We start from the raw sequence: 27043 nt of genomic DNA on the forward strand, positions 1-27043 counted from the left end.
ACTGAAGTAAAAAGAGCCGTTCCGGGTTTTACTCTGTGCCGTTATCCAGCTAACTCAGTAATCCTGCTTTGTGGGTTTTACTCTGTGCAGTTATCCAGCTAACTCAGTAATCCTGCTTTGTGATACAAGCCTCTGGCTGGTCAGTTTTTTTTTTTGGCGGGGGGTTTTGTTTTTTGTTTTGATGGATCAGTCACTGTTAGCAGCCAGCTCATGTTTGCTGTGCGGATGCCGATAGCTGTAGCGTTTTCTGCAGGCCTGTCATTTCCGTCATTTCAGCCTTGATTACGTTTCGTTCGGAAACCCACAGGGCTTCCACTGATGGGCGACAGCAGAAAAGGTCACATTTTGGCTGACCTTCAGGATTTCAAGGGCAACGGGGACCAAAAGGTTCACAGCAATGTGACAGAGAAAAAATATATATATAAAATAAAGAAAATACCTAAAACAACTGTGATTCTGATTAGTTGCCATGGTAACTCAGCTTTGCTTATCATGTGCATTAAGAAAAGAAAATGGTTTGTATCAAAATAAAATACATTTATGCAGGACATTACACACTATGTTTTATGTAAATTAGGGCACGCTCAAAACAAAAATGATGCAATTATTTTTGTGACGTAAATTATTTTTTCATGTCATTGACTTTTAAAATTTAGTATTTCGAGTAAGTTCTTATTGCTAACAAAACGTGCAGCCAAATGTCTGATTTTGTATTGGACAGATATGAGATTGCACCTACCACCGACTATTCCTTAATCTCATGCCCTGTGACCAATAATGTGCATTATGAAGAATTGCATGGGCATTAGCTTTCAGAGCACAAGAAAAAAAAAAATTATATATCTTATTTTTTCCACAAAGATCACATCTGAAGTTCAGTCAATTGAACAATTGTGAAATGAAGTCCTTTAATGGAAAATGTGGAATTGAGACAATGTTGTAATTGAGAGCAGGAGGGTGTGTGGGCCTGAGAATTGTGCTTTTAGAATTAAATTTAAAGCAGCCATCCTTGGCTGTCTTTAACGACAAAACAAAGTCGCATTTCATTGGTTACAAATCTTAGCAGCTATTCTAAATGAGCTTTGTACCATAATTGTTTTTTGACCCGATTTTATATTCACGCAATACATCTATAATAATAAAATGTATAATGATATAATAAAAATGTTTATGACCTGTGACCTGTCTTGAGTCTGTTTTGTCTTTGTCTTGAACTTTTTATTTTAGCTTTATTTGAATGCAACTATATATAATTTAATGTAATTAAATATTTAAATATTTAAATGTGAGGTCTATTCATTTATCATCTATAAGTATATTTATGAATTAATGCCTATAGAGATCGGTGTGTTCAGTTACTCCTTGAAAAATAATTAAAAGATATCTGCGAGTGTGTGGGCGTGCAACTTGGGCAACTTTCCAGAACCGACCATGTCAGTTTACATGTGTCATACATTTAATTTCGCGTGAAAGCTCTCAGCCGAACATCAAGCAGCCTACCTGTCTCGCAATCAGGTATCTCTTGTTTCCGTGTTTAAAAAAAGGATGGCCAGATGATAATTAAAATAATACGTGGCATTTTGGGTCGCGCCCACGGGCGACAATCCCATCAGCTTCTCCTGTAGGTGAGGTCACTGTTTGCCTTTGTAGCCTCAGAAAATCATGACAGCGGTGACGTCGTAGGGAGAGGCTGGAGAGAGCACAAGAGGGCGGGTCATATCTTTCGGAAATACAGTCAACTCGGAAACACGCATAACTTTCCTGTGAGCGAACTGTGGTTCAAAAGAGCGAAAAAGGGGAGCACTAATCTTACGAAGAAGGGCAACTGTGTGGCAGCACATGAGTCTGAGTTCCTAATTAGCTTGATACAAATGCGGAAGTTATTTTATTAGATAGGTACTAGTTAGCAGGCAAAGAAACCGTCTTCCTAGTCCAAGCAAGGAAGTAGCCTACTCGTGACGTGAGTTGCAGGCAAGCTAGCTCGGCAAGTTTTTTTAAACTGCACCGTGCGAGCTCATTCACTACTTCGGCTAAATTGTTCTGAGAAGATCAAAAGCTAAGCTACCGTTTAATAAGCATTTTGGAGAAATGGCCAGCAGGGAAGACGAATACGATTACCTTTTCAAAGGTGAGTATCTTTCCATATGTTGCTCTAGGTAAGGAGTGAGCTATTTTTTCATTACTGATTTCGACCTTTGTGGCTCTTTCCCTCCGTCAGTCACAACAGGGAGCTAATGCTAGCTAGTCCTTCAATTACACAAGCCAATCGACACTTTTTAACATGACTAAGTTCGACATTTTGCCTGGACATTGGACGTCTGTGTGACTAGATGGCTAGTTTTCGATTTTTCTTTCCCCAGGAAAAACTGTCGGTATTCGGAAGTAGCTAGCCAGCCACCTAGCTGGAAAGCTGCTTGCTAACTAATGTTGCCTTGTTAATTCCCCCATCAAGTTTCCACGACACAATTCTGGAACATGAACATTGCAATTCATGGGCGTTCAACATTATTTTGCATAAATACAGATTTCTTACAATACGTGTAATCGGTTTTTGGCAGTGTTTCTGTAAACGAATGGCCGCCTGTTTGACCCCTGTTGTCCTGCCATCGTCGTCGCCTGGCTTCGCTGAGTGTTTGCTGTCAAGAGTCACAAACTTGCCTTTTATCTTACAGAAAGTCAAAGTTGCAGGAATAGTTTTTTGCCTTTAGCTTTAGGAAGCTTCTGCCTAGTGAGTTTTCAAGGTATTGTTATCTTGTGGGCATGGAGCAAAATTTTTTTCTCCCTTTTCTTTCTTTAAAATTTTTTTATTGAATTGCATTCCTTACCGACCTGTAGGGCTACTGTAAAGCTAAAATTGCGATAAGTCACCCACGTCTGGTTGGGTTCGGTCATGTTCTCTTTCGCAAGCAAAACCACATAACAAGCAAGCTACAGTGTGTGAGCTAACAGTGGTGTTCAACGCCTCCCTAACATTATGATCATTGAAAGGATATTTATATTCGAAACATCACGTTGCCCGCAGGGCCCTGTCTTATGCAAGAACGAATTGTCACAGAAAATGAATTGCAGACATACGGAGTTGAAGAAGTAGACGCACACTGGGACGATTTAAGCCGCTCTATAACACGCCACCCAGGATTGTTCGACTTCCCCCCAGTGTCGTCTTCCTATTGGCATTTTGGTCTGGCCAACACCAGTGTCGTAGCCGTGTAAACACAAACTTCCTTAAATGCGGTAACGTCTCGGCAGTTCACTCGAGAGGATATGTACGTGTAGTATAGTTTTCGTTTACAAGTGTACTATTTATTTTCAGTCTTCAAAGCGTCATCTCTGTTTCTTACTTGACATGATCTACAATTTTCCTCAACTTAATTTTTAGGGCTATTCTGCTTGTTAAGTCAAAAGACTTAATACTTGAGAATGTAGGACTATTGTTATTGTTTCACACACCTGGACAAAAAAGGGGGGTGTTCTTGATTTTAACCCCTTCTCCAAAAAATGGCAGGTATTGGAAAATATGTGGAGAACCTGAACCTCCCCACACATGAAAATACACCTAGAAAGTGATTACTGAGAACCCCCCCCTCTCCAAATGAAATAAAATTACTTTATATGTTTTTTTACAATTTCATCCATTTCCCCCTAAAGTGATTTCCTGGGTACAGCTCTACTCAGGACAGAAGGCGGGGGGAGATTGTTGTCTCCTCTAACTCCTTCTGTCGCTGGATTTAAGGTCAGTTTTAGTTTGGGAAGAGAAAAAGGGACACGGCCAATGCTAGAAAACTTTATCGAGCACATCCATTAAACACAGTTGCTTGCATCTTTGTCATGGAGGCACTGCCTCTGGTGTAATACCACTCGGACCTCTAGGGGGCAGTACTCCATCTTATGTTCTCAGTCTGTCTTTACACGGCCGCCTGAGAAATCCGTGTAGTGTAACTGCGGTTGAGGTCGTGTTAATAATAACCTAGTAGCTGCCAGTGATGTTCTCCTGCAATGACCCTGCCTGCCTTTGTACAGGTCGTCGAGTGAACCCATCAATGCCCTTTCGTCACAATGGATATGAGGGAGAACTTTCTACAGGTGTCACACAGACTTGTCTGGAGATTCAGGGACATCTCCCTGGAGATGCTCAGAACATTCCCACCAACCCGGGTTCTTCATTAAATCGTCCGTGACATCTTCCTCTGTTTATAGGAGGACTCGTTGTAAAGGTTTTTGCTGAGGCAGTCAATGTGTTCGTACCTCCACAGGAAGGGCCTAACAGGCTCCACCCAGTGGAATCTGGATGAGTTCAGAGGTCAGGGAAGTTGTGGATGTAAGGGCACTCGGTTGTGCTGGAAATGGATGATTCATTGTGGCTTTAGGAATGTACTAAAACCTAATCTCCACATCTTCGAAAGCAGAGGCACAATGACACCCCCCGTCCCCCGCCCCCCCCATTTAACCACGTGAGGGGAAAGTGCTATCAATCCTTGTTTGGACAGGAGTGCAGTGTAGTGGTTTGGTAAGTTGTCATTCAGGGGTTGCGAGTTTTGGGTCTCAGCTCTCAGCTAGGGTGCATTTGTTCCCTTCAAAGGGGGTACGTAACCTAAATTTCTGCTGTGGAAAATATAGCCAGCTGTGGAAATCGATTGTGTAAGAATGTAATCTCAGTTGCTGTGGATGGCAGGGTCTGCTGAGTGTTGTAATGTAATGTCTTTTACCGACTTGTGGTTGGTTAGGCTGCCCCATTGTGTCGCTCAGCAGACCTGGGTCAAATACGTAATGGTCTTGAATTTGGATGCATTTCTACGCTTCACAGAGCTTGTCTGGGGTATTGAAACCGATGAAATGCTCTCGGGAAGTGCAAACCCCACCTTCTGGTCCTACTGGTTGGCTCAGTTGCACCAGGCAAGAGCAGTCAAGCACAGACAAGTATTTTAGTCCATGTCAATGATGTATTTGACCCAGGTCTGATGCACAGTAATGATTTTCACAGAGGCCAACATGGAGCTCTGTGGTATCCATTGTGCAGTACGTTATGGTACTCGGGTTTAATTTGGAAAAAGTGACTTCTTTGGATTAAAGATGTATGCCTGGTCATTTATGAAAGTGGCAGTTTTGTTTTGGGTCAAACCTCAACTTGTGTTCAAATGACGGACTGAATGGCAGCCAATGTCCTTTTGTCTCCGGAGCAGGAATGCTGTTCCAGTTTTCTCTCTTACCCCCCCCCCCTCTTCGCTGCCCAAACTGGAAGGACCAGAAAAGGTCATAGCACAGAACAGATCGAGCAGGAAAAGAGAGAGAATTAAAGGAAAATTCCCAGCTGGGTCGGGGGTGATCGCTTCCTGGTAAAATTCTAGCGTCACCTTCCTGCCTGCTTGACTTGAATCGGGAATTCTGTTCCGGCTAAAACGTTGCGCTATGCCTTCCACGCAGTGCATAACTTTCGCAATGATTTCATTGTCAGTCAAATGCTCTGTAGCAGAGATAATTCATTACAGGTTTAGCTTGATCGGAGTGCTGAAAGACCAGCGGTTTAGGAAAGGCTGTCGTTCTGGGTGTCTGAATTTCGTTGTCTGAAGCTGCTGTATTGTTTGGGAGGGATAATAGGACCGCATTCCAAGCCGCTCCCTAAGCTCCTTCTCACAAATGGCAGCACTGATCTCAGATCAGTGGTGAGTAATACCGTCCCAGCTGGCCCTGTGCTTGGAGCTGATCTGAGATCAGTGCTTTTGAGGACGAGGCAGGATTTTATGGAGGTATGGATGTGGAATGTGGACCCAGTACTAAAGAAAAAAATAAAGTATATCCTTAGTTCCTTAGTAGTATATCTTGTGTAATGATATCTTGTCTCTTATTTTCCCCATAAGCAGAAAATATTAGCTTATTTGAAGTTACTTTTTGCTTGGCAAGTGGAATTGTCTTACTCCCATTAGCAAGTCTTGAAACGAGTTAACCGTTTCACCTCATTGGCAATCCGTTTGTCTTCTTTAGCAAGAAAAGTAATGCAAATTACATTCAAGTCTAGATCTAAGACTAAAGTACTTGTTAAGACTGACTTATTTTTGTTGGTATTTGCAGTGAGAGAGGGAGAAGGCGGTTTGTAGGCGGTCGCCCCTGACGCTGCTCACGGTCTCTCTTTTCTCCCCCTTCCTGTCTGCCGTATTCAGGCGCCCTAGCCTCCCCTGTGTGTCTCAGTAGCACCAGCAAACAAAGGGTCTGATTCAGCCCCTGATTCAGCACCCGATTGGCTGCACCTCTCGGTGTGGTCGAGCTCAGGTGACACGGGTAATGACTCGTACTGTTGCCAGGTGACGGCGATGAGCAATCGCGTTTCACTTCCGTTTTAAAATGGCTGCCCGCCCACTACACACCCCGTAGTGCGCTGTTAAGGACAGTGCCGTCAGCTGTGTGATTTTTGAAGGTCTGCCAGCCAGGCTTTGTGTTCACAAGAGGCTGAAACTGTCCTGAATAAAAAAAAAAAGGAATGAGCCTTTTTAAGCAGCAGAACAACCACACGGTTGTCTGATGTGAGTTTGGTTTTTCTTGGTGTGGCAGATAAGAAGTTAAAGAAGTTAAAATTCTTAAATCTCCCCCAAAGACTCGTACTCCGCCAGAGATGATAGAAACCGTGATCAGATGGTTGCAGTGTCCCCTCCTGAATAGAATAAACAGAGAGGACGTAATGGCGGGATACATTGGTGACAACAATGAAGACGGTGTACTTTCTGGCTTTGCTCCCGGGATCGCTGTGGGAATTGCCTCCCGACAGTGAGGTGACATCACCGTCCTCTTATCTCTTGTTTTATTTACTGACCTCCACGAGGAAATGTGTTCCGGGATTCAGGTGTTGTTAGGTGAGTCTGGATGGCCCATCGCCTCCCTCCGACCTCATAGAAGGCCTCTTATGCGTGGTACAATTCACCTTGCCTCCTCACAGTCACATGTCATTGGTCATTATGTTAATCAATCAACCAATCGATCCATCAGATATTATTCATACAGTGCACTTTACAAAGGATTGTCACCATACGTTTCACGGTTTCCCCCGCCCTGAACCCACACAGAGGAAGCCGGGGGCAACATTAGCGGGGATGAAACTCCATGGAAGACATGTAGGAGGAAGCCTTGAGAGGAAGCAGACCCTATAGGGATGGGGGGGGTGGTGTGGGTGCGGGTGCGGAAGATCCATCCAACCATTATCTAGCCCGCGTTTTCCTGGTCAGGGTTGTTGGGATGGGGGTGCTAGAGTCTATCCAAGCATGTATTGGGTGAGAGGCAGGAATACACCCTTGGCGACTGGCTGCCATGCAAGGCACCGACCAGCTCGTCAGGAGCATTTGGGGGTTAGGCATCTTGCTCAGGGACACTTCGACACAGCCCGGGCGGGGGATCGAACCGGCAACCCTCCGACTGCCAGACGACTGCTCTTGCTGCCTGAGCCATGTCGCCCACGCTTGCTGAATGTGAGCCAAGTTAATGAGGAAAAAAAACAGGCACAATACGCTTAGTCATCATGGCAAGCTGGTTTAGCTGTGGTTTAGCTGTAGCAAGAAGGTTTTGAATCCTGACCTGGGCCTTTCAGTGTGCAGTTTGCATCTTCCCACCGTGTCAGCATGGGTAGGTTATGCAGGTTAGGCTAATGAGAGACTCTTAACATTCTTGTTGCCATGAGAATGTGAGTTAATGGTGCGTCTGCCCTGTGATGGACTGCCGACCAAAATGTAATGGGACCTGTACCAGAAGCTCAAAACAGGAACTGTGCCAGCCTTTTGCTTCCCCTTGTGTCCGTTTACAAAGTGACGGCAACTGCCGACCAAAACGAGGAACTGTTTGTCAACAGGATCTAGAGGGTGTCGCCCTTGAAAGAAGCCATTTGCTTGCTCATCTGCCTGCTCCTGTCTCTGTAATGGTGCTTCATATTCCTGGTTTTCATTTTTGATCTTCAGGGCTAATTTGGCACGCCTGATTCTATCATTAGCGGCTCATTGAGAGCTCTGGCTGCTGAATGAGGTAGATCTGCAGGAACAGGGTTGGGCAGACCAGGGCCGATCTGTTCAAATGGAGACGATGGCACTCCTGTCTGTCAGTCTGTCACTTGGGGCCAGGGAAGGAATTAAAACCATCCGGGCAGGAGAGCGAGGGACCGGAAAGAGCGGAATGTTGGGTTTTTCTGGCTCACGCCTGGTCTGGAGTCCCGGGGTGAGGAGGTGAGGGGCGGAGTCTAATCCTGCGGAACTGCTGATTGGTTAATTTGACAGCAGGCCATTGAGAGCGAGATTCCTAATTGGTGATGTAGCAAATGCTTGAGAAGGAAGGTAATGCAACCACTTTGAGTGGCGCAAGCAGAAACTCTCACTGAGGTCACCATCATTTTTTGTCATTGAATTCTGTTGAAAATAACGTCTCCTTCAAGATGTGAAAATGAGGAAAGTGGTCCTAAAATCGATCCTTGCTCCCTGTCTGGGTCCTAATCTTGGTCCTTGGCCCCTTTCAGGACTACTTTTCTAACCTTTACACTGAGGTCTTTACCCTCAGAGCTACATGGAGGAACACCAAACAAGCCGAGAGCACATTTCAGCACTGCGAATGACTCAGCCTGACCACCCTATATTTCATAAGTACATATGAGTGTGTGTGTGTGTGTGTGTGTGTGTGTGTGTGTGTGAGAGAGAGAGGGAGAGTGTGTATTTGTGTTTGTGTGGCCTTTTATGTATGAATGAGTGTGTTTGTGTTTATTTCTGTGTGAGACTGTGTGTGTGAGTCTGTGTTTGAATGTGTGTGTGTGTGTGTATGTTTATGAGTGTGAGACTGTGTGTATGTTTGTCTTTAGGAGTGTGGGTTTATGAGTGTGTGTGAGACTGTGTTTAGAAGTGTGTGCCTGTTTGCCCCGTGCCCCCTCCTGCCTGGCGTTTCACCACAGCTGTGTGTGTGTGTGTGTGTGTGTGTGTGTGTGTGTGAGACTGTGTGTGTGTGTGTGTGTGTGTGTGTGTGTGTGAGTGTGTGTGAGACTTTGTGTGTGTGTGTCTGTGTGTGTGTGTGTGTGTGAGACTTTGAGTGTGTGTGAGACTTTGAGTGTGTGTGAGTGTGTGAGTGTGTGAGTGTGTGAGTGTGTGAGTGTGAGAGTGTGAGAGTGTGAGAGTGTGAGAGTGTGAGAGTGTGAGAGTGTGAGAGTGTGAGAGTGTGAGAGTGTGAGAGTGTGAGAGTGTGAGAGTGTGAGAGTGTGAGAGTGTGTTCCGCGTGCCCCCTCCTGCCTGGCGTTTCACCACAGCTGTGAGAGTGTGTGAGAGTGTGTGAGAGTGAGACTTTGAGTGTGTGAGTGTTCCGCGTGCCCCCTCCTGCCCGGCGTTTCTCCACAGCGTGGGATCAGTCGAGGCTTAGGGAGCGCGCTCAGTAGCCTCGCTCTAAGCCCCGCGGAGCCGCCCTGCTCTTTCCCCACGGGGCCACAGGCGACCCGCCCGTCTCCAACCGCTCCCCCGGCGACCGCGCTCATCGCCACGACAACCACCGCCGCGCCAGCCCCGAGACACAGGCGGCGACATTGCGGTGGTGTCATGACCTTGACCGAACGGTTCAGCGACGTTGTGCGAGTGTTTGCTCCCCCCTCTTGGACGCTGGTGTCGTGCGTCTTTCAGAGGAGAGTTCTGGGCCTTTCCCAGCCTTTTCACAAGCACAACGAAGGGAGGCCGTATTTTCGACATCCAAAAATACGGTTCCGGCGTTATTATTCCCGTTGATATTGCCTGGAAAGTGGATCGGAGGGCCGCTGTGCGCTTTTGCCGGCCCTTTCATGGTTTTTTTTTTTTCACGGACCGTTCACTTGAAACGGCGTGACAAAGCTTTGAGAGCCGAATGTGCGGCTCTCCTGCGGGGGAAAGCTTTTACAGCGGCGTTCCTGAATGGCGTTCCGCGTGGAGCCGGAACGTTTTTCTCCCATTTGGCGCACGGGCTCTCCCGCTGGCGGGGCAGGCCGCAGGCGGCCGGTCAGGCTGTCCGACGCGCTCGCGGCAAACAGGAAGCGCATGCCCACGCGGGAAACGGGAAAGGACTGGGAGGTTGTTCCTGCGAGAGTTAGAGTTAATGCCCCCTCTCCTCTCCTCTCCCCCCTGCAGTGGTGCTGATCGGAGACTCGGGCGTGGGGAAGAGTAACCTGCTGTCCCGTTTCACCCGGAACGAGTTCAACCTGGAGAGCAAGAGCACCATCGGCGTGGAGTTCGCCACGCGGAGCATCCAGGTGGAGGGCAAGACCGTGAAGGCCCAGATCTGGGACACGGCCGGCCAGGAGCGCTACAGAGCCATCACCTCCGCGTGGGTACCCCCCCGAGCCCGTCACCCCCCAAACCCCAAACCCGTCACCCCCCAAACCCCAAACCCCGAACCCGTCACCCCCCAAACCCTAAACCCGTCACCCCCCACACCCCAAACCCGTCACCCCCCAAACCCCGAACCCGTTACCCCCCCAAACCCCAAACCCGTCACCCCCCGAACCCCAAACCCCAAACCCGTCACCCCCCCGAACCCCAAACCCGTCACCCCCCGAACCCATCACCCCCCCCCCATCCTCCCAAACCTCCTGCCCCAAGATGTTGGCACCCTAGAAATGTGCCTGTTAAATCCAGGAGAGTGCCCTTAACTGATTTTATAAAGGCCTATTACGTAACATAGCACAATGGTGAGAACAGGCCATTCAGCCCGGCAATGCTCGCCTTTTCCCGCCCCTAAGTGTGCCCACTGCCTCGTTTGCCTGGAAGCTGAATGGTATCTTAACACTGTATGAAGCCTGGTCTGCTGTCTGTGCAGGGAGATGAGACCTTTTCCTGGGTCAGAGCACCACTCTCAGTGATACGTTTGTGTTGTTACTGCGTGACGCTAACGCTCGCTCCCCTGCTGGTCTGGCGCAGGTACTACCGGGGCGCGGTGGGGGCGCTGCTGGTGTACGACATCGCCAAGCACCTGACCTACGAGAACGCGGAGCGCTGGCTGAAGGAGCTGCAGGACCACGCCGACCACAACATCGTCATCATGCTGGTGGGCAACAAGAGCGACCTGCGCCACCTGAGGGCCGTGCCCCTCGACGAGGCCAAGGCCTTCGCAGGTAACGCCCCGCCCCGCCCCGCCCCGCCCCGCCTGCCCCGCCCTGCCGTGTCCCCCGTTTGACCTGGGGACGGCCTGTCCAGTGTCTGAGAGGGGCGCTGTTTGAGTTTGGCTGTTTTACGTTGCAGAGAAACACGGGCTGTCCTTCCTGGAGACCTCCGCTCTGGACTCTTCCAACGTTGAGCTGGCCTTCCAGACCATTCTCACAGGTAGGTCCCCACCATAAAAACACACTATCTCTCTCGCACGCACGCACGCACGCACGCACGCGCACACACACGCACTCACACGCCACGCACTCACACGCACACGCACTCACACGCACACGCACTCACACGCACACGCACTCACACGCACACACACGCACTCACACGCCACGCACTCACACGCACACACACTCACACGCACACGCACTCACACGCACGCACACGCACACGCACACGCACTCACACGCACACGCACACGCACTCACACGCACACACACGCACTCACACGCCACGCACTCACACGCACACGCACTCACACGCACACGCACACGCACTCACACGCACACGCACTCACACGCACACACACACACTCGCACACACGCACACGCACACGCACTCACACGCACACGCACACGCACGCGCACGCACACACACGCACACGCACTCACACACACGCACACACGCACGCACGCACACACGCACACGCACGCGCGCACGCTCGCACACACACGCACACACAATCCTGAAAGGGGCCTGGAGAATGAGGACCGGTCTTGATGGCTGTTTGATATGGACACATATGGTGTGGCTTTACAGAAGACCTTAGATAAACTAGATCACGTCTGATTTTACTTTCAGAACGTAGTTCCTCTTTTTTTGCGCGACGGTCCAGTTCCGCAGTCTCCTTTCACCGAGTTGATTTATTGACTGTTGGCCACTCGGTGGCGCCAAACACCAGATCACGGGAAGCCGTTCGGCCGAGTCGATGCTTTGATCAGCGCCGTTAGCAGCTTCATAAACTCGCTTTTGGAGGGAAAAAGACAACGGCACACGGGTGCTTCAGGGAGTCGGATGTATGGTTATCTGACGGGAGCTTTCAGCCAAAGTAATGCAGCGGTAATTAGCGCTAATGAATTAGTGCTCAATTAGTGGGAATTAAACGGTGGCTCCTGCTTATTCAGTCAGTCGGAAAACCCAGTGTCAGGGCAGTTGGACTTGCATTGCATGGAGTTTGAAAAGAGGGCTCCCTCATTGGCTGTGAATCCCATTGTGAGGTCAGACACTCCTGTGATGCGTGTTCCTGGATGGTGACATCATATGAGGAAGCTGAGGGGCCAGTCTGACCCCGGGGCTGATGGGAAGGGTTTAGTCATGGTGTGACTTGGCAGCCTCTCTCGTTACATATTGTAATTACTGTCATTTCTGAAGTCATTCTCTCTCTAAATTCAGTGTAAAGCTTTCAGTGTTGTAAATGCTTTAGTGGCATAATGTATTTTAAAATACTTGCTGATAAAGCTAACATAATAAGATGGTAACCGTCCAATAAATAGTTAATTCATGACAATGAATAGCAATGGCCACAATACGTTTAAAAAAAAAACCCAATATTCTAAATGTAATATGTGAAACTTAAAAAATTGTCTGAACCCTGGGAACATTTCTGGCATCATATGACACTTAAATAAGAGACTAAACTATGGATTGGTTAATGTGAACTCTGAGCATTATATAATGTGCATTTGGCCCCTACACTGATGTGCGTATTATCCCTGCATTGGTTTATGGAATTCGGAATGTATCTTTGTGCTGTTATGTACAAACTTATGCTGAGTTTGGGGAAATACATAAAATAAAAAAATAAAATAAAATAAAAAATGCTGTATGAAAATGTCTAATGTTCTCCCTCTCTCTCCCCCTCTCCCCCCCTCTCTCTCGCTCTCCCTCTCTCTCTCTCTCTCTCTCTCTCTCTCTCCCCCCCTCCCCCTCTCTCCCCCCCTCTCTCTCTCTCTCTCCCTCTCTCTCTCTCCAGCGATATACCACATTATGTCCCAGAGACAGATGTCGGGCCGCAATGACTCTGATTTCTCGCCCAACTCCAACGTGGTTCCCATCACGGTGCAGCCCACCCAGACGTCCAACAAACAGAGCTCCTGTTGCCAGGGCAACTGAGCCCGGAAGAGGGGAGGGGCCTAGGGCACAGGGGTGGGGCCAGGGGAGGGAAAGTGTCTGGGTAGGGGGTGTGTTTCTGTGTTTGAAACCACATACATGGCATACTACCTGTACTACATTTAATTGAAAATCAGCCTTAAATTTAGTACAGGTAGTATGCGGTCTTGTGTGCGTCGTTGGAGAATCAAAACGGTCAGACACGCCACTGTTACCGTCACGCAAATCCAGGAGGGGCCTTCTGATTGGTTGTTTTCGTGCACTAATGAAACCCTGGTATTTATTGGTTATAGCGGGCAGTGCGCTTTCGCCTGCTCCGTCAGGTGGTGTAAAGACTTCCCAAAACCTTGTTTCATAACAAGACCGTAAAGTGATAAGTGATTAGAATTATTGTTATCATTCTGTTGGACACACGCCTGTCTGTCAGAGTAACCTCCGACCCAGTTGTGGCAAAGATTGTCACCGGCTCAAAATCCAAATGTATTTATTTTTTAATCCTACAACCCCAAATTTAAAATGAGCGGAAACTGTAAGAGTGTGTTCTTGCCCATAGATGTCAGTGAGGAAAAATATTTTTGAAGGGATCACTTTTTTTTTCTTCTTTTTTTTTTCTCTTTGTTCTAAACTTTCTAAACTTTGTGTTGTGTATCTTACTAATGATCTAGATTGAAATTAGAATTACGAATCAGGAGAGTGGACGAATGAAATTGAATGTTTAGCGTAGTGCCGGTGGGAAATTGTTACAGTGTTGGAGTGGACTATGCAATCACAGGTCAGCATTTCCCCAAAGAAAGTCCAGCGTACTGTACCCCCACCCCCTCACCCTGGGCCCCTTATAGCACACTCTCAGGTCGTCAGACAGAGGGGAGTGGGTCCATTCCAAACCTCTCCTTCCTGCCTCCACCCCCCCCCAATCACTGCTCAGCAATTCTCAAATGATGCAAAGCATTCTGGGTATCCTGAGAGGTTTCGCTTTCTGAAAGTAGTTTCAGAAGTTTTGCTCAGCAACCCCCTCCCCTCACGAACATGCACACACACACACACGCGCTCTCACGACGCGCATGCACGCTCTCTCACACACACACACACACACACACACACAAGCACACACACACACACACACACGTGCATGGGTTCTCCCTTGCACTGTTTTCTTTGAATCATTCCTTTATGTATTTAATGCTGTTTGAATGTAACTGATTTCCACACACGCCTTCCAGAATAGATTTGCAGATTTCAGATGAGGGGTGTTATTTGCTGTGGGTTGTTTTTGTGCTGCTTCCATTATTGTGTGTGTGTGTGTGTGTGTGAGAGAGAGAGAGAGATCTTCTCGCTCCGAGAAGCCTAATGCCTTACTTCACGTTTGGAATCGAAGCTCTGCTCCGGTCTAATCGGTGGAGAGTCTCAGTCAGGACTGTGATTATTTTTTTTTCTTCCTGATGATTCAGGATGTACTGCTCTTACAGACCCTAAGCGGCCAATCAGAGGCAGGCGGACTCGGGAGTGCCGCGCACGCACACCGCGGGTGGAAGAAGAACGCGTTCAGACACCCAAGCCCAACGCTTAGGGTTTGAAGATCAGTATTTCCGCTGTTTTCCTTGCTCTCCCGTAGACACTACCGTGACGCCATTGCCCAGACCTGCTCCCCTCCCCCCCCCCCCTCAACCTGTACCGATTCAATCGTCTGGCGGTCGTACGGTTTTAAATGCCGTAATTCTGTGCGAGACCTCCAGGAGGCCTGAGAGTGTAGTCCATGGAAAGACGTGTATTTATGAGGTGTGCCACGACGGCTTTCAGTCAGGGGTGCCAACCACCGGTCCCGGAGGGGCCTCGGTGTCTGCAGGTTTTAGCGGTTTGCGATTAATTGGCATCGATTTGAGGTATTTTTTTTGGCAAAGTGTGCGGTGGGCTCTTTAGCCGGTTAATCGCGTGAGCGCTGAAACGTACCGCAAACCCTGCCGCTCTGGAGTCCGACACCGTGCAGCCCCCATCCTTAAAACAGAAAACAAAGACAAACAGGAAGTCGGGGTAGTGAAATGAAACCGGGGGGGAAGTGGTGGAATTGCGTGCTGTTCCGCTCATTTTAAACCGCTTTAAACCGAAAGTCACTTGATTCTGAGGGTGTCGGGGGAAAGGCCTAGTTTCTGTTGTCACCTGAGCAATAACCACTAAAACTGAGCTGGGCATTTATCACATTTTTTATGAATCCTATCCCAGGAATGGATACTGTACTCCAAAAAAATAAAAATAAAAATAGCATACCGTTTTTAGCCATTCCAGGTCATACTAATAAGTCTTACTAGCCTGTTGCAGGCTACGGTTTATAACACTAGTGTGCTCCTGGTAAGACCTGGACTGGCTCCCTGTAGTCCGGAGGTCACAAACTCCAGACCTGCGGAGGGTTGCCCTGTCAAAGTTGTGACGCCTTAACAAATCACTGATGTCAAGAACTTTAAGAGCAACAAACTTCAAGTGCTGAAAGCACCAATGAACGGCGGACACCATGGGACCCTCCAGGACTGGAGTTTGAGAGCTCTGCTGTACCACAGTTGACGCCTCCGAGCTCCGAGCCCTAGACCCAAACCCCTAGCCCCCCATACTCCTCAGGCCCCCACAGGGTCTGCTGGTTTTCTGCTGTCCCACAGTAGTGAGTAGATCCATTAAAGCAGTTGCTTGTGGTCAACTCCCTTCACATTTGTGTGTGTGTGTGTGTGTAGGGGTAGGGTCTGAATTGGTTTACAGATTGTATTTTCTTTTTTGTGAAGACAAAAACCAGCAGACCCCCCACCCCCCATTGTCTACATTTTAAACTCAGAACACAGAATGCGTACCAGAGGGATTTTTAAAGCGAGGGGTTTTTATTGTGAATGTTCCTGTATATGTATATGTGGCTTCAAATGTGTACATATATTATATAAAAATATATAATAAAAGCATTTGTTAAATAAACATTCTGTGGTTTCATATGGTTTCTTGCCTGGTGTGCGTGTGTGTGTGCGTGCGTGCGTGTGTGCGTGTGCACTAACTTAGAATTTTGAAGATTATTATTATTTTTTTTACAAGAAACCTACTCTTCAAAGGGTTAAAAGATCTCAAATGACATTAGAGTGTTCTTAACTGAACATTCTTATGCTGATGTCACAATCACAACTGGTAGTTGAATGCAATGGAGTTCTAGAAGACTGACATGGAATTCTGGGGGGAAAAAAGCATTCCAAAAAACCTACACTTCAAAGGGTTAATCTCAATTGCTCCTTAAACCAGGCTACTGTACAAAAGGAGAGGTACAGAAGAATAGATTGGTTTGTGATCTGGAGGTATTAAACAATATAATTATCTCAGGATAAATATCTGCTCCAGCAGTAAATGACAGCAAGGATATGGTAGGGTGACCCTTTGTTTTGTGAAAGTCTGTTATGCAGGATTGTGCTATTTTTGTTCTTCGAAACCAAAAAGGCAATGATGACATCTTAATACGCAAAGAAACATTTTATAATTTCCTCTTATTTTTATTAGAAACATTTACAATACATTTTGAAACCATCTTGGAAAAAAAATTACATGATACCAAAAAAAACAAAACCTAATATTTATAGAGTATAGATGTAAAAAAATTATAAAATAAAAATATATAAACTAGTACATATGCAATAATATAAAATTCAGCAATGTGCACACATGGGGTGAAGGCAATGCTATAACGTGGCAGAAAGTAGGTGCAATGCTTTTCACTGTCATATCACAGAATATCAAAAGAGAGCAGCGACCAGCTGCCCAAAATGAAAAAAATGTTTCAAAACAAATCATATTCATATTATTTTTTATTTTATTTTTTAAAAAAGCACTGAGACCACTACGAGATCGGTACCGCCGCCCTTCCAGAGAGCCGGAAGGTTCAGAAAGCTACCAACGACGCTAAGACAGGAATGGCCCCGCCCCCCCTGCAATGCCCCGCCCCCCCTCCCCCCACCCCCCCACCCCACCCCCGTCTGAATAAGATGGAGCAGTCAGGCCAGGAGGAAGGTTCTGGTCCCTCAAAGTGGCCACGTCTCCTCCAGAAGCACCGCAGTCGTTCACGTTTAGCGCAACGCTAAACGCTCGAGTTAGCACGTGCGAGTTGGCGCAAAGGAAATGTGCTGAATCGCATCTCTTTCTGAACGAAGAGAGAGACATCTCAGTGGGTTTTTCCTCTCTTGCTACTCTACTCCTGGGTTTAGGACTGAGGGAGTCAATAACTCAGCCCGCTTTAACCGTTTTGAGGAGTAGGTTTTTTTGGAATTTCTTTTTTCAAAGTCAGTGTCCAGTGCACATCAGCATTAGAGTGTTCAGTTGAACCCTTTAAAGTGTGACATCACAACCATGTGATTAGAATGTTCTGAACTGAACATTCCCATGCTGATGTAACAGTCGCTACTGGTAATCAGAAGGCAATAGAGTTGTAGAACACCGACTGTGTCCCGTCTGAACAGAGGTTAGGAGAGCACTGGGGTAGTGTCGGGCCTGATTGGTCCGCACTGTTTTTTGTATTTGGATCCTTATTTCGCACACCACGTTTTTGCGAACGCCTCGTCACGGGCAAACTACTTTAACACATTTCTTTTGTCACTCTCGTACCCCTGCCCCACAGGGACTAAAACCTCCTCCTTGCCCACTGCCATTTATGCTGGTTCCTACATCAACCAAGAGGGTTTCTACATATTCACTCACTATGGCAATCTACCAAGGAGAGACGCCACTCCAGTACCCTGGGTTCGAGTGCGTTTCCTCTGCACACAGGGTCACATGACGCTCTCCTGCCTAGTCAACGCTACAAGAAACTTGTATGGATATGTATGTACGGTATGCATGTATGTCATAATGTTTGTGCTTGTGTTTATCCACCACACATCTACTACTAGGGCTTACTGCTCTTCCCTTAGTATTCAATTTCCTTCTGTGATTGGTTAAGACCGACAAATTGCTCGACCAATCGAAGAGAAAAGCAGCGCACTCATGAACCCTCATACCCCCACCCCTCCCCCCTCCCTCAATACCCCACAGAATTATGGGAATATTTAGCTTGATTTCGTCTTTGAGTCCAGAGTCCTGGAGATTCTCAAGTAGGGTGGATTAAGGCTTCAATTTTTATTTTTATGTGAGTAAATTTCGTTTTTGTTTTTTTCAAGTCAACCATGTAGTAGATGTATGTTTGTGTGCATGGACGTGGGACTGGCCCCACACGTGATCATGAGCGAATAAGCCTCCGTCACACACACAACACGTATCTCGCTATGGTAGTCAGACAACTGAAACTGTGATCACTGCAGAGCGAAAACAAGCATTTAATACAACAAATGTTTTCCAAAGACTGGTTCGGGGGGGAAAGAAATACGAATAATCTATAATCTTCACTCTTTTCTTTCAAGATTACAATAGCAATATCCTTTTACAGCAAAGATAAATATAATATGCATTTTTGGTTCACTGAGATTTAAAAAAAAAATAAAGAAAAAGAAACCTGTTAAAGGGATCAAGCTTTCAATTCTTTTAGCTTTTAAGTTAACAGCATTATTACAGGCCCGGAGACGTTGCTCAAAATTGACAGTTTGCCTGCTCCCACTGGTGACCTCATAAAGCCCATTCAAAATTTTGTGCAGTTTTCAAAAACGGAAGCGACCGTTAAGCGCTTCGGAATGAAAATCGGACAATCGCATTTTCAGTCGTCGAGTCGGGGACGTGCGAAAGAACTCGTCTAATTGCGCATTAAGGCAAATGGAAATAAATTCAGTACTCACAAATCTTTTCTTTTTTTCCCAAAGCAGTGTATAATGTACGCAAACCGACTGATTTAAAAAGAAGTCCACCCATCCACTTGTAGGAACAAATAATGCAAGTGCTATTAGGATGATGTGGGGCTCGCCGAAATCACAGCTTCCCTTTGTCCTGACAAAGTAATTTCACTGGAAACTCCTGCCTCGGCTCAGCTCTTGAGCACAACAGGAGTCCATCCATTTTTAGCTTTCCAAGTCCAATCTTCACTTGAAACACGCTAAGAGAAACATATCTCCCCCTCATTCAAGAATTGTATCCACTGAATTGCCATTTCGCTTGCACAGAGTGGACCATAGACGCCCTGTGCATGTAATACGAGTGTTGTTGCTACGCAAAGGCCGTACGGCGCACTCAGTGAAACAAAAATGCACTAAGGTCAGTGTATTGGTGTTCACCCTAAATTTCCGAAAAATGCATCGGACTGCCTTTCAAAAACAATAAAACAAATTACACCGCTAAGATTAAAATATAAGTCAGGAACATACATAACCCCTTATTCTTGTAACAGTGAAATATAAATAGTCTGAATGCTTTATTTAACCTTCATAAATAAAACTTTTTTATTTTTATTATTTTTTACTAAAAACCAGCTTCCTGTGTTAGAAATATATTAAGGAATTTGTAGTAAAAATGTAGGAGTAACATCTTAAGACATTTTATGCTTCTTTTTAAGTTTTTATAAATATCATCCAGATAACATTTTTTTCTTCTTATGACATCTAGTAATAACCCATGTTAGCAAAATAGAACGTACGAAACTGTAAAATTTAGTTCTCGTTTTTGCTTTCTATAAATGATTAAGGAGGCAGAAGCCAAACTTATTCTGTGGTTATATCTTTTCATACACTACTGTCATGAAAAAAAATAGTCTTTGATGAATGATTTGTAGAAGGAAGGAGTGCACTAGTTTTCTGGACGTATTGTTTTTACATTCAAATGCATAACCTGCGTGTTTGTGATGAAGTTGAGACTGGTCTGACTGACCGTTCCTTGTTCTCGGATACGTTACACGAGTACGTTTGTTCTTCCGTCATCGTTCTACAATCACATTTTGAACTGCAGTTGTATTGTACAGGAATTGTCCTTCCTTGTCAAGGAGAAGGTACATCTGGTTTGGTAACATGACTGTTTTACTGTGGATTTTTGCTTTGCTGTCGTATGGATGACTGAAACATTGAGGGATGCAGCGGAAACGAAATCAGAGATGGGGGGGGGGAGTAGAAGATCGTCGCAATCATTAGATAAACTCGGATCATTGGGAGACTGGTTGCCCCAGGAAACGGAAACCAAACACCCAATCGTCATTCCTTAGGAAAACTATGGAAAACCGGACGCAAACTGTGGAATACCAGTGGAAAGGGTTCACACAAGCCCACACTAAAATGACTTCTCAGGCTATTCTGAATAGCAGTGCTCTCCCACATTAGCTGAATAGCACCAAGACTATTTAGGTTTAGTTTTAATAAAACAAGACGACAATTTCAGATAATTTCAAATACGTATTAGAACTCTTTTCTTTCTTAATGTCAGAACAAGCTAGCCCTTGGGTGGCAATTCAACAGGGAATCATTCCCGTTTGTCCTATACCGAAATTTGCATCACATATATAGTGCAATACTGATTAATTGAGATAATCTTTCCCCAAATCAATAAAAACGTAACATATTAAGTACTTAACTGAAACAACATATGCCTAAATGACCGTTTCAGACATCAGTTGTTCGTCTAAGACTGATTTCTTTGGGAGAGGTTTCTCTGATCCTAGACCGGATATGTATGGATGCGTATGTACCGTTTTTAGGTGTGACGTGGATGCACGATGTGAAAGTATTGCATTGTATTGTATTGTATTGTACAGTATTGTATTGTGTTGTAGAAAACAAGACAGGAAAATACCAAATAACCTTCCTCTTTAGGAAGCACTGTAAACAAATACCAACCATGCAAAGGAGGCCCAGAAAAACAAAAGCACAAAGAAAAAACTTTGGCCTACTACAGAGAAATAGTACATTGGATAAAAAATGATTTAAAAAATGTTTTTTTTTCTTTTTCTTTTTTTTTCTTTTCCAGAGCAGAAACGGAACACTTAAGCTATTAAAAGAACAGCGGAAGCGACAAACCTCGTCTGTTTTGAGAATTCTCGTCTTGAACTTCAGGCCTAGGGTTATTTGCAAGAATATTAAGTTAGGCTTAAAAATAAATTATATATATTTTAAATCCTCTCAGTCTTTTCTCTTTGTACTCTTTGGATACTTTTGTTCACATTTATCTCAATTTTTGCAACCAAGAATAAGGAGAATGTCATTATATGTAACATAATAACAATAATGTTAAAATAATAAAATAAAAACAATATCGTACATCAGGCAAAATATATTTGTAAAAAATATTTAAAACACTGAAAATGCTTTCAATAATACGTTATCATATCCCGTTATTCATGATAACTGTCATATATTTTAAGAATTGGATATTAAGATATTCTTCATAAATAGGAGTAATATTTAATAAATGTGTCATAAATGCTACTTTCCCATATTGGTATGTTTGGATCAATGCTACTTTGCCGCCTGTAGCCAGTGGGGACAGAGCATCAATACGAGGGCTCGTTTGACATAGTTTGAATAATTAGTGCAAAAACAGAAGACCTGACCTATTAAAATGGGATTCTGTACATAGAGCAGCATGGACCAGTCTTCAACCTGGGCTACCATGCTTATCGCACCAAAAATCTGCCAAAGATTTTGACTTGAGCTGAAAGTGTTTTTTTTTTGTTGTTTTTTTTTTTTTTCCCCAATGAGTTCTGACAGCCATTTTGTTTCTTTTCATAGTGTTGGATTTCTCACTGTTTCAGTAGTAACCGACACAGAAAAGTGAAAGATTGGCTCTTTTAACGAGAGCCGTTCATCCGCGCCTCTCGTAGGAGACCGTGGGAACGTGTCAGAAAACACAAAGTTATTTTGAAGCCACTGCGCAGAGGAAATAATCACCAAACGATACATGCGAAAGAAAAGTCATCTTGAGTGGCTGTGCAGACAGAGCCAAACCACGTTGTTCTTGCTGTATTTAAAATAAAATAAAAACACCTGCTCATACAGATAGTATCCACACCAAGTGTACTCTCTTAACCAGTGAGGTTCAACAGTCAAACCCAAATATAAAAAAAATGAATACAACCCGGTACCTCAAAATATCAAAATATGCTAAAGCAAACAGATATTTTATATATATATATAGATATATATATATATAATATACACATACGAGTGCCTGAAACATTCTACAGATCACTTTCTTTTATAACCATCAAATACTTGCGTACATCTAGGAATCTAATCTAAGCAATTAGTGCGTCTTATCAGAAACAGTAAGCAGTCTAAAGGCTATAGGAGGACGTATGACAAGAAAAGACCAGACTGGCCTCTACTCAATCTAACTGAGTAATGATTTGTCCTGAAAATAATTCAAGCAAGTATTGGTTTGCTAAATAATTACATAGTGTATGTAATTAATCTCTTGGTCGTCTAACAGTAATACTGCCTAACACTTGCTTGAAGTCATTACTCAGATTCAGTGGCAGATCAAATCACGCTTAGATTGAACAGACGCCCGATATTGCGGAATAATGAAAGCAGTGGTTAGTTTACTAAAATGAATAGAAATTTCTACATTTTTTTTTTTTTTTTTTTTTTGTATTTTGTTTGTATTTTTTCCCGGTTTTGATGTACGTGCGCACTATTTTATGTGCTGTTGACAGAACAACTGTCTGTGAGGTCAGGAAAGACCCTCAATTCAGTGCTTGTGATATACTGTATACTGTAGCCACTTCCTGCCTGTTCACTGGAGGTCAGCTGAACTCAGAGAGAAATGTTAAGTGCAAAGTTCACACTCAGCATTCAGACAGGGTAATGCTTGTGCTCTTGAATTAAGACATAAATAAACCTGCAATGGGTGTTAAGTGCTTGAGGAAACTATCCTTGCCTTTAAATGTTCGGTTTTCAAATCTCGACTTATTGCTTCAATGATACATGCAGATAACCTGACTTAAAATTAAAAAAATTAAAAAGACAAACAAGTTTTACATTTCATTTTGTGAACTTCAGATTGATCTCGCTTCACTTAGCATAGAGGGTTCTTACAGGCTTTAAAAATAGGGATTCTGGAATATTTGTTTGATTAATCGGTTCGATTAATCGATTCGATTAATACGATTTCAACGCCTGGCGATTTCAATATCAATGCCCTCACTGTGGAACATGCACCACTAAAACCAGACCAGGACATTTCGGCATTTCCGGACGTGATTGTTTTGGTCACTCTTTCGTTGAAAACATCCCAAAAAGGGCAGGATGCAGAGAATACATTCAGAATAAAAACGTTTTTTTTTTGACAGTTTAAAAGCCAAAATCTGAAAGTGTCAAAATATACCCCAAAGCACCAGAAAAAAATATGAGTAAATTTCATCTGGGGGGGGTAGTGTGGGAATAATAATTCACATTTTTCTGTTATTAAAACTTTTATATAAACTCTTTAGCATCGTCTGTGGCTCCGTGTACAAGGGCCATGGAAAGAGGATGCCTTGTTATGTGTGCACTCAATGATAACTCAATTTCCATGCAGTGCAGGTAGACCGTGTCAAAAGCAGTGGAAAAGCAGCTTTCTGGCATCTTCTGGTTTCTCTTTTTTTGACATTTATAGGACGTTTTGGTTCTCGACATTAAAAATTTAAGGTGCTTTGTCATATTATTTGTTTAAAGTACTAGTTTAAAAATCCCCAGGTATTTTGGTCGGGTCAAAATCTGCATTTAATATGTCTGTGTTTCTTAGATAATTCTTAGATAAAGAGAAAAAAAAAAAAGTCAGTGACAATAATTATATCCATAAATCTCATGAAACTACAAAAAAAAAAATGCACTGTTGGCGATGGGCTGTTTTCATGGAAATACCGATGACTGCCTGCAGGGGGCAGCCCTTGCACTTCAACTGTAACCTCTTCTGAAAACGTTCCCCATCTGTAACCACAACACATAGGCTTGCGTAACCGAAGGGGCCATGGTAAAAGTACTTAGTCACATGTCGCACAGAACTAAGACCACCATTGATTGTGTGCACTACCAGACGACCTCGCTCTTTCTCCCGCTCTGTCTCTCCTTCGCTCTCTTCCTCTCCTTCCCTTTCCCTTTCTCTTTCTCTCTCTCCCTCCCTCTCTCTCTCCGCCAGAGACTTTGCAGCTTCGGGGATCTTTGTGTGTGCTGTTAAGCCATATTACAGACTACAGACGCCTGTTCCCCACAGCACAGACACTGCCACGCCCCTCTCCCTTTGGTGGCACCCCACACACACACACTCTCACACACACACACACTGACACATACTCTCTCTCTCACACACACACACACTCACTGACACACATACACACACACAGCAGATCTAATAAGCTCCAAAGGGCTCTGTATGACCACTATTAACAGAACACAAAAAATCCCTCTTTTTTTTGCCACCCTTTTGTTGACATGAGCCTCGCTTTTTAACAGGAGAAGGATGCCCCCTTTTTACAGGATGCCCCCTTTTTAACCCCCAAAAGCTCACCTCTCTCTCTCTCTCCCCCCCCCCCTCTCTCTCTCTCCCTCCCTCTTTTTCCACATCCCTGCATTCCCCAGGCATGCAGCGAGGGGAGTAAAGGGTGTGTAATTCGATTCCGCGGGCGAGGGCTGAACTGAAAGACGGTCGGGCTTCCATGTCAATTACAATCTTCTGATTCTGTCCTGGAGCCCTGAGCCGGCCTCCGATTGGCTGTCGCCCCTTTACATTAAGAGGAGCCATCTTAAGAAGGCTTGCCTCATGAGGCTCACCATAAACTGGGCCTTCCCACAAACCTCAATTTACCCTCTCCTCTCTCTCTCTCTCCTCTCTCTCTCTCTCTCTCTCTCTCTCTCCTCTCTCACACACACACACGTATGGAGACATGCAGGCTGACCCCAAAGTTTTCATATTTTATTTTGCCATTTAGCGTTGATAAATGATTCTGGTTTTTGTCTGGATTTATCTGTTTCCTTTGTAACAATACCTCACAATAATAACATCAAGGCCATTTTATAGCACAATACATAGTTATGCCAAAATTTTTTAATTTGTAGTGAATTTGTAGTCTGTTTATAATGATAATAATAATAACAATGATCAGATTACCTGTATATTGCTCTATATGGCGTGTCTGACATACAGAGACGATGGCAGTCTCTTTGTGTGATTTTCCCCTTTGCATTCAAAGTCTGCCACCAGTCAATCTGGGCTGTTTTTTTTTTTAAAGTCTGGCTGTGCTTGAAGCCTCAGCACTGGAGGACAAAGGACAGCCAGCCTCCCATGGGGAGCCAATCAGAGCAGGGCAGGAGGGAGGAGCCTGCGTCTGCCCCGCCCACACGCAGACTCATGCACACACACACACACACACACGCACAGACAGATAGACACAAACACACACACACACACACACACTGTTCTGTGCAGCAAGAAAGGGGCGTTAACGGTCCGCACCAGGCAACTGACCACTTTAAGCAGGACCCCACCCTCCCTCCCTCTCTCTCTCTCTGTCTCCCTCTCTCTCTCTCTCTCCACTCCTCTCTCCTCCCCCAATCTGTGCCTCAGCTCCCCCCACCCACACCTGGGTGCGCCTATTACACTAATGACCCGGTACTCAAAAGGGCTGCAGACTCCCTGGGGGATGGGGGAGGGGGGTGTCTGTGCATCTACTGACCATGTGGCCAGAAACCACAACAAAGGGAGACAGGGATAACTGGACGGGGGAGGGAGGCGGGATGGAGGGATGAGGGATTCTCCTCCCAAAAACGAGAGAAACCCCCCCCCCCTCCCCCAAAAAAAAGAAAAACCCGAAAGCACCCACCCTCCTGTATGAGATGAAGGCTCTGGCCCACTGAGAGTCAGAATCAGCACTCCTACGGCAGTCCTGCAATCTGTCGTCTTGTACGGGGGGAGGGGGGCCCCCAAAAACGAGACGCACCGCCCGCCCCCTCCCCACAGGACACCTGCCGACCGAACGCGGCCCACGTTTCCACGGTTACCCAAGATTCCGTGTTTTTACCACGCCGATTCATTATTTATTTCAACGTGCCTCCCCTGCCCCTCGTGCGCGAGAGAGCTGGTCCTGCGGGCGGGTTTTTCCTGGACCAGGCCGGCGAGAGGCTACGCTTCAGCGCACCGCCTTGGCTGCCCCGCCCGAACGCCTGCCAGGCTCCACCTGAACAGCCTGTCGAACATCGATCGCCCCCGCTCTCCAAAACCCACCGCTCACCCTGAACATTTCTGATCACTCCCGCTCCCAAAACCCACCGCCCAACCTCGACACGTCTGATCCAAAACCCACCGCCCAACCTCAACACTTCTGATAACTCCCACTCCTAAAGACCCACCACCCAACCTCAACCTCAAATCCGTACATCTGTGAATCTCTGTGCATCTACGGAGTGTGGAGTTTCGATGCCGAATCGTTGGGAGGGGTGTTTTTATGGGGTACAGACTGGACTAGAGTAAAGCAAACAAACCAGGTGACTCCCCCACCAACGACCCACCCACCCACCCTCCTTCCCTCCCTCCACGAAACCCCATAAACTCACATTATGATCGAGAAAATCATAGTCAAAATATAACCTTCACATTGCTTCTTTTCCTATAGTCTCACAATCAAGGATACAATAATAAAAAAAAATAAAATAAAAAAACAATACTAGTCAACAAAAAATCTAAACAAAAGAAATGTATATAAAAATGTAAAGATTTTTGAAATTTTTTTTTTCTTAAAGTGAGCAGGGGCTAAAATATGCGCTTTTCAGCGATAACGTTCTCGCTTTTCTGAGAGGGAGCGCAATAAAAAAACAAACAAAAAAAAAACTTGTAATAACCGTTTAAAAAAATAAAATAAAAAATAAAAAAGCTAACGGCGATGAAGGGAAGAGAACGGAACGGGGGGGGGCAGGGGGGGGGCT

At 45.3% G+C, this 27043-nt stretch overlaps 1 protein-coding gene across 1 annotated transcript; it reads left to right on the forward strand.

Annotated features, from left to right (window-relative positions):
• Positions 1-1711: 1711 nt before the first annotated feature.
• On the forward strand, positions 1712-16181 carry rab11al (RAB11a, member RAS oncogene family, like). Its single transcript, XM_061254097.1, has 5 exons — positions 1712-2128; positions 10098-10293; positions 10887-11080; positions 11208-11288; positions 13096-16181. The coding sequence occupies exons 1-5, from the start codon at positions 2089-2091 to the stop codon at positions 13233-13235; spliced, it is 651 nt and encodes a 216-aa protein (XP_061110081.1). The 5' UTR covers positions 1712-2088; the 3' UTR covers positions 13236-16181.
• Positions 16182-27043: the final 10862 nt, after the last annotated feature.

The sequence above is a fragment of the Conger conger genome, chromosome 9 (genome assembly GCF_963514075.1).
Source record: "Conger conger chromosome 9, fConCon1.1, whole genome shotgun sequence".
Taxonomy (NCBI): Eukaryota; Metazoa; Chordata; class Actinopteri; order Anguilliformes; family Congridae; genus Conger; species Conger conger.

Coding starts and splice junctions, on each gene's coding strand:
- rab11al (XM_061254097.1), top strand. CDS start 2,089: ATGGCCAGCAGGGAAGACGAATACGATTACCTTTTCAAAG. Junction 11,081..11,207: donor CGAGGCCAAGGCCTTCGCAG/GTAACGCCCCGC, acceptor TTTACGTTGCAG/AGAAACACGGGCTGTCCTTC. Junction 11,289..13,095: donor CTTCCAGACCATTCTCACAG/GTAGGTCCCCAC, acceptor CTCTCTCTCCAG/CGATATACCACATTATGTCC.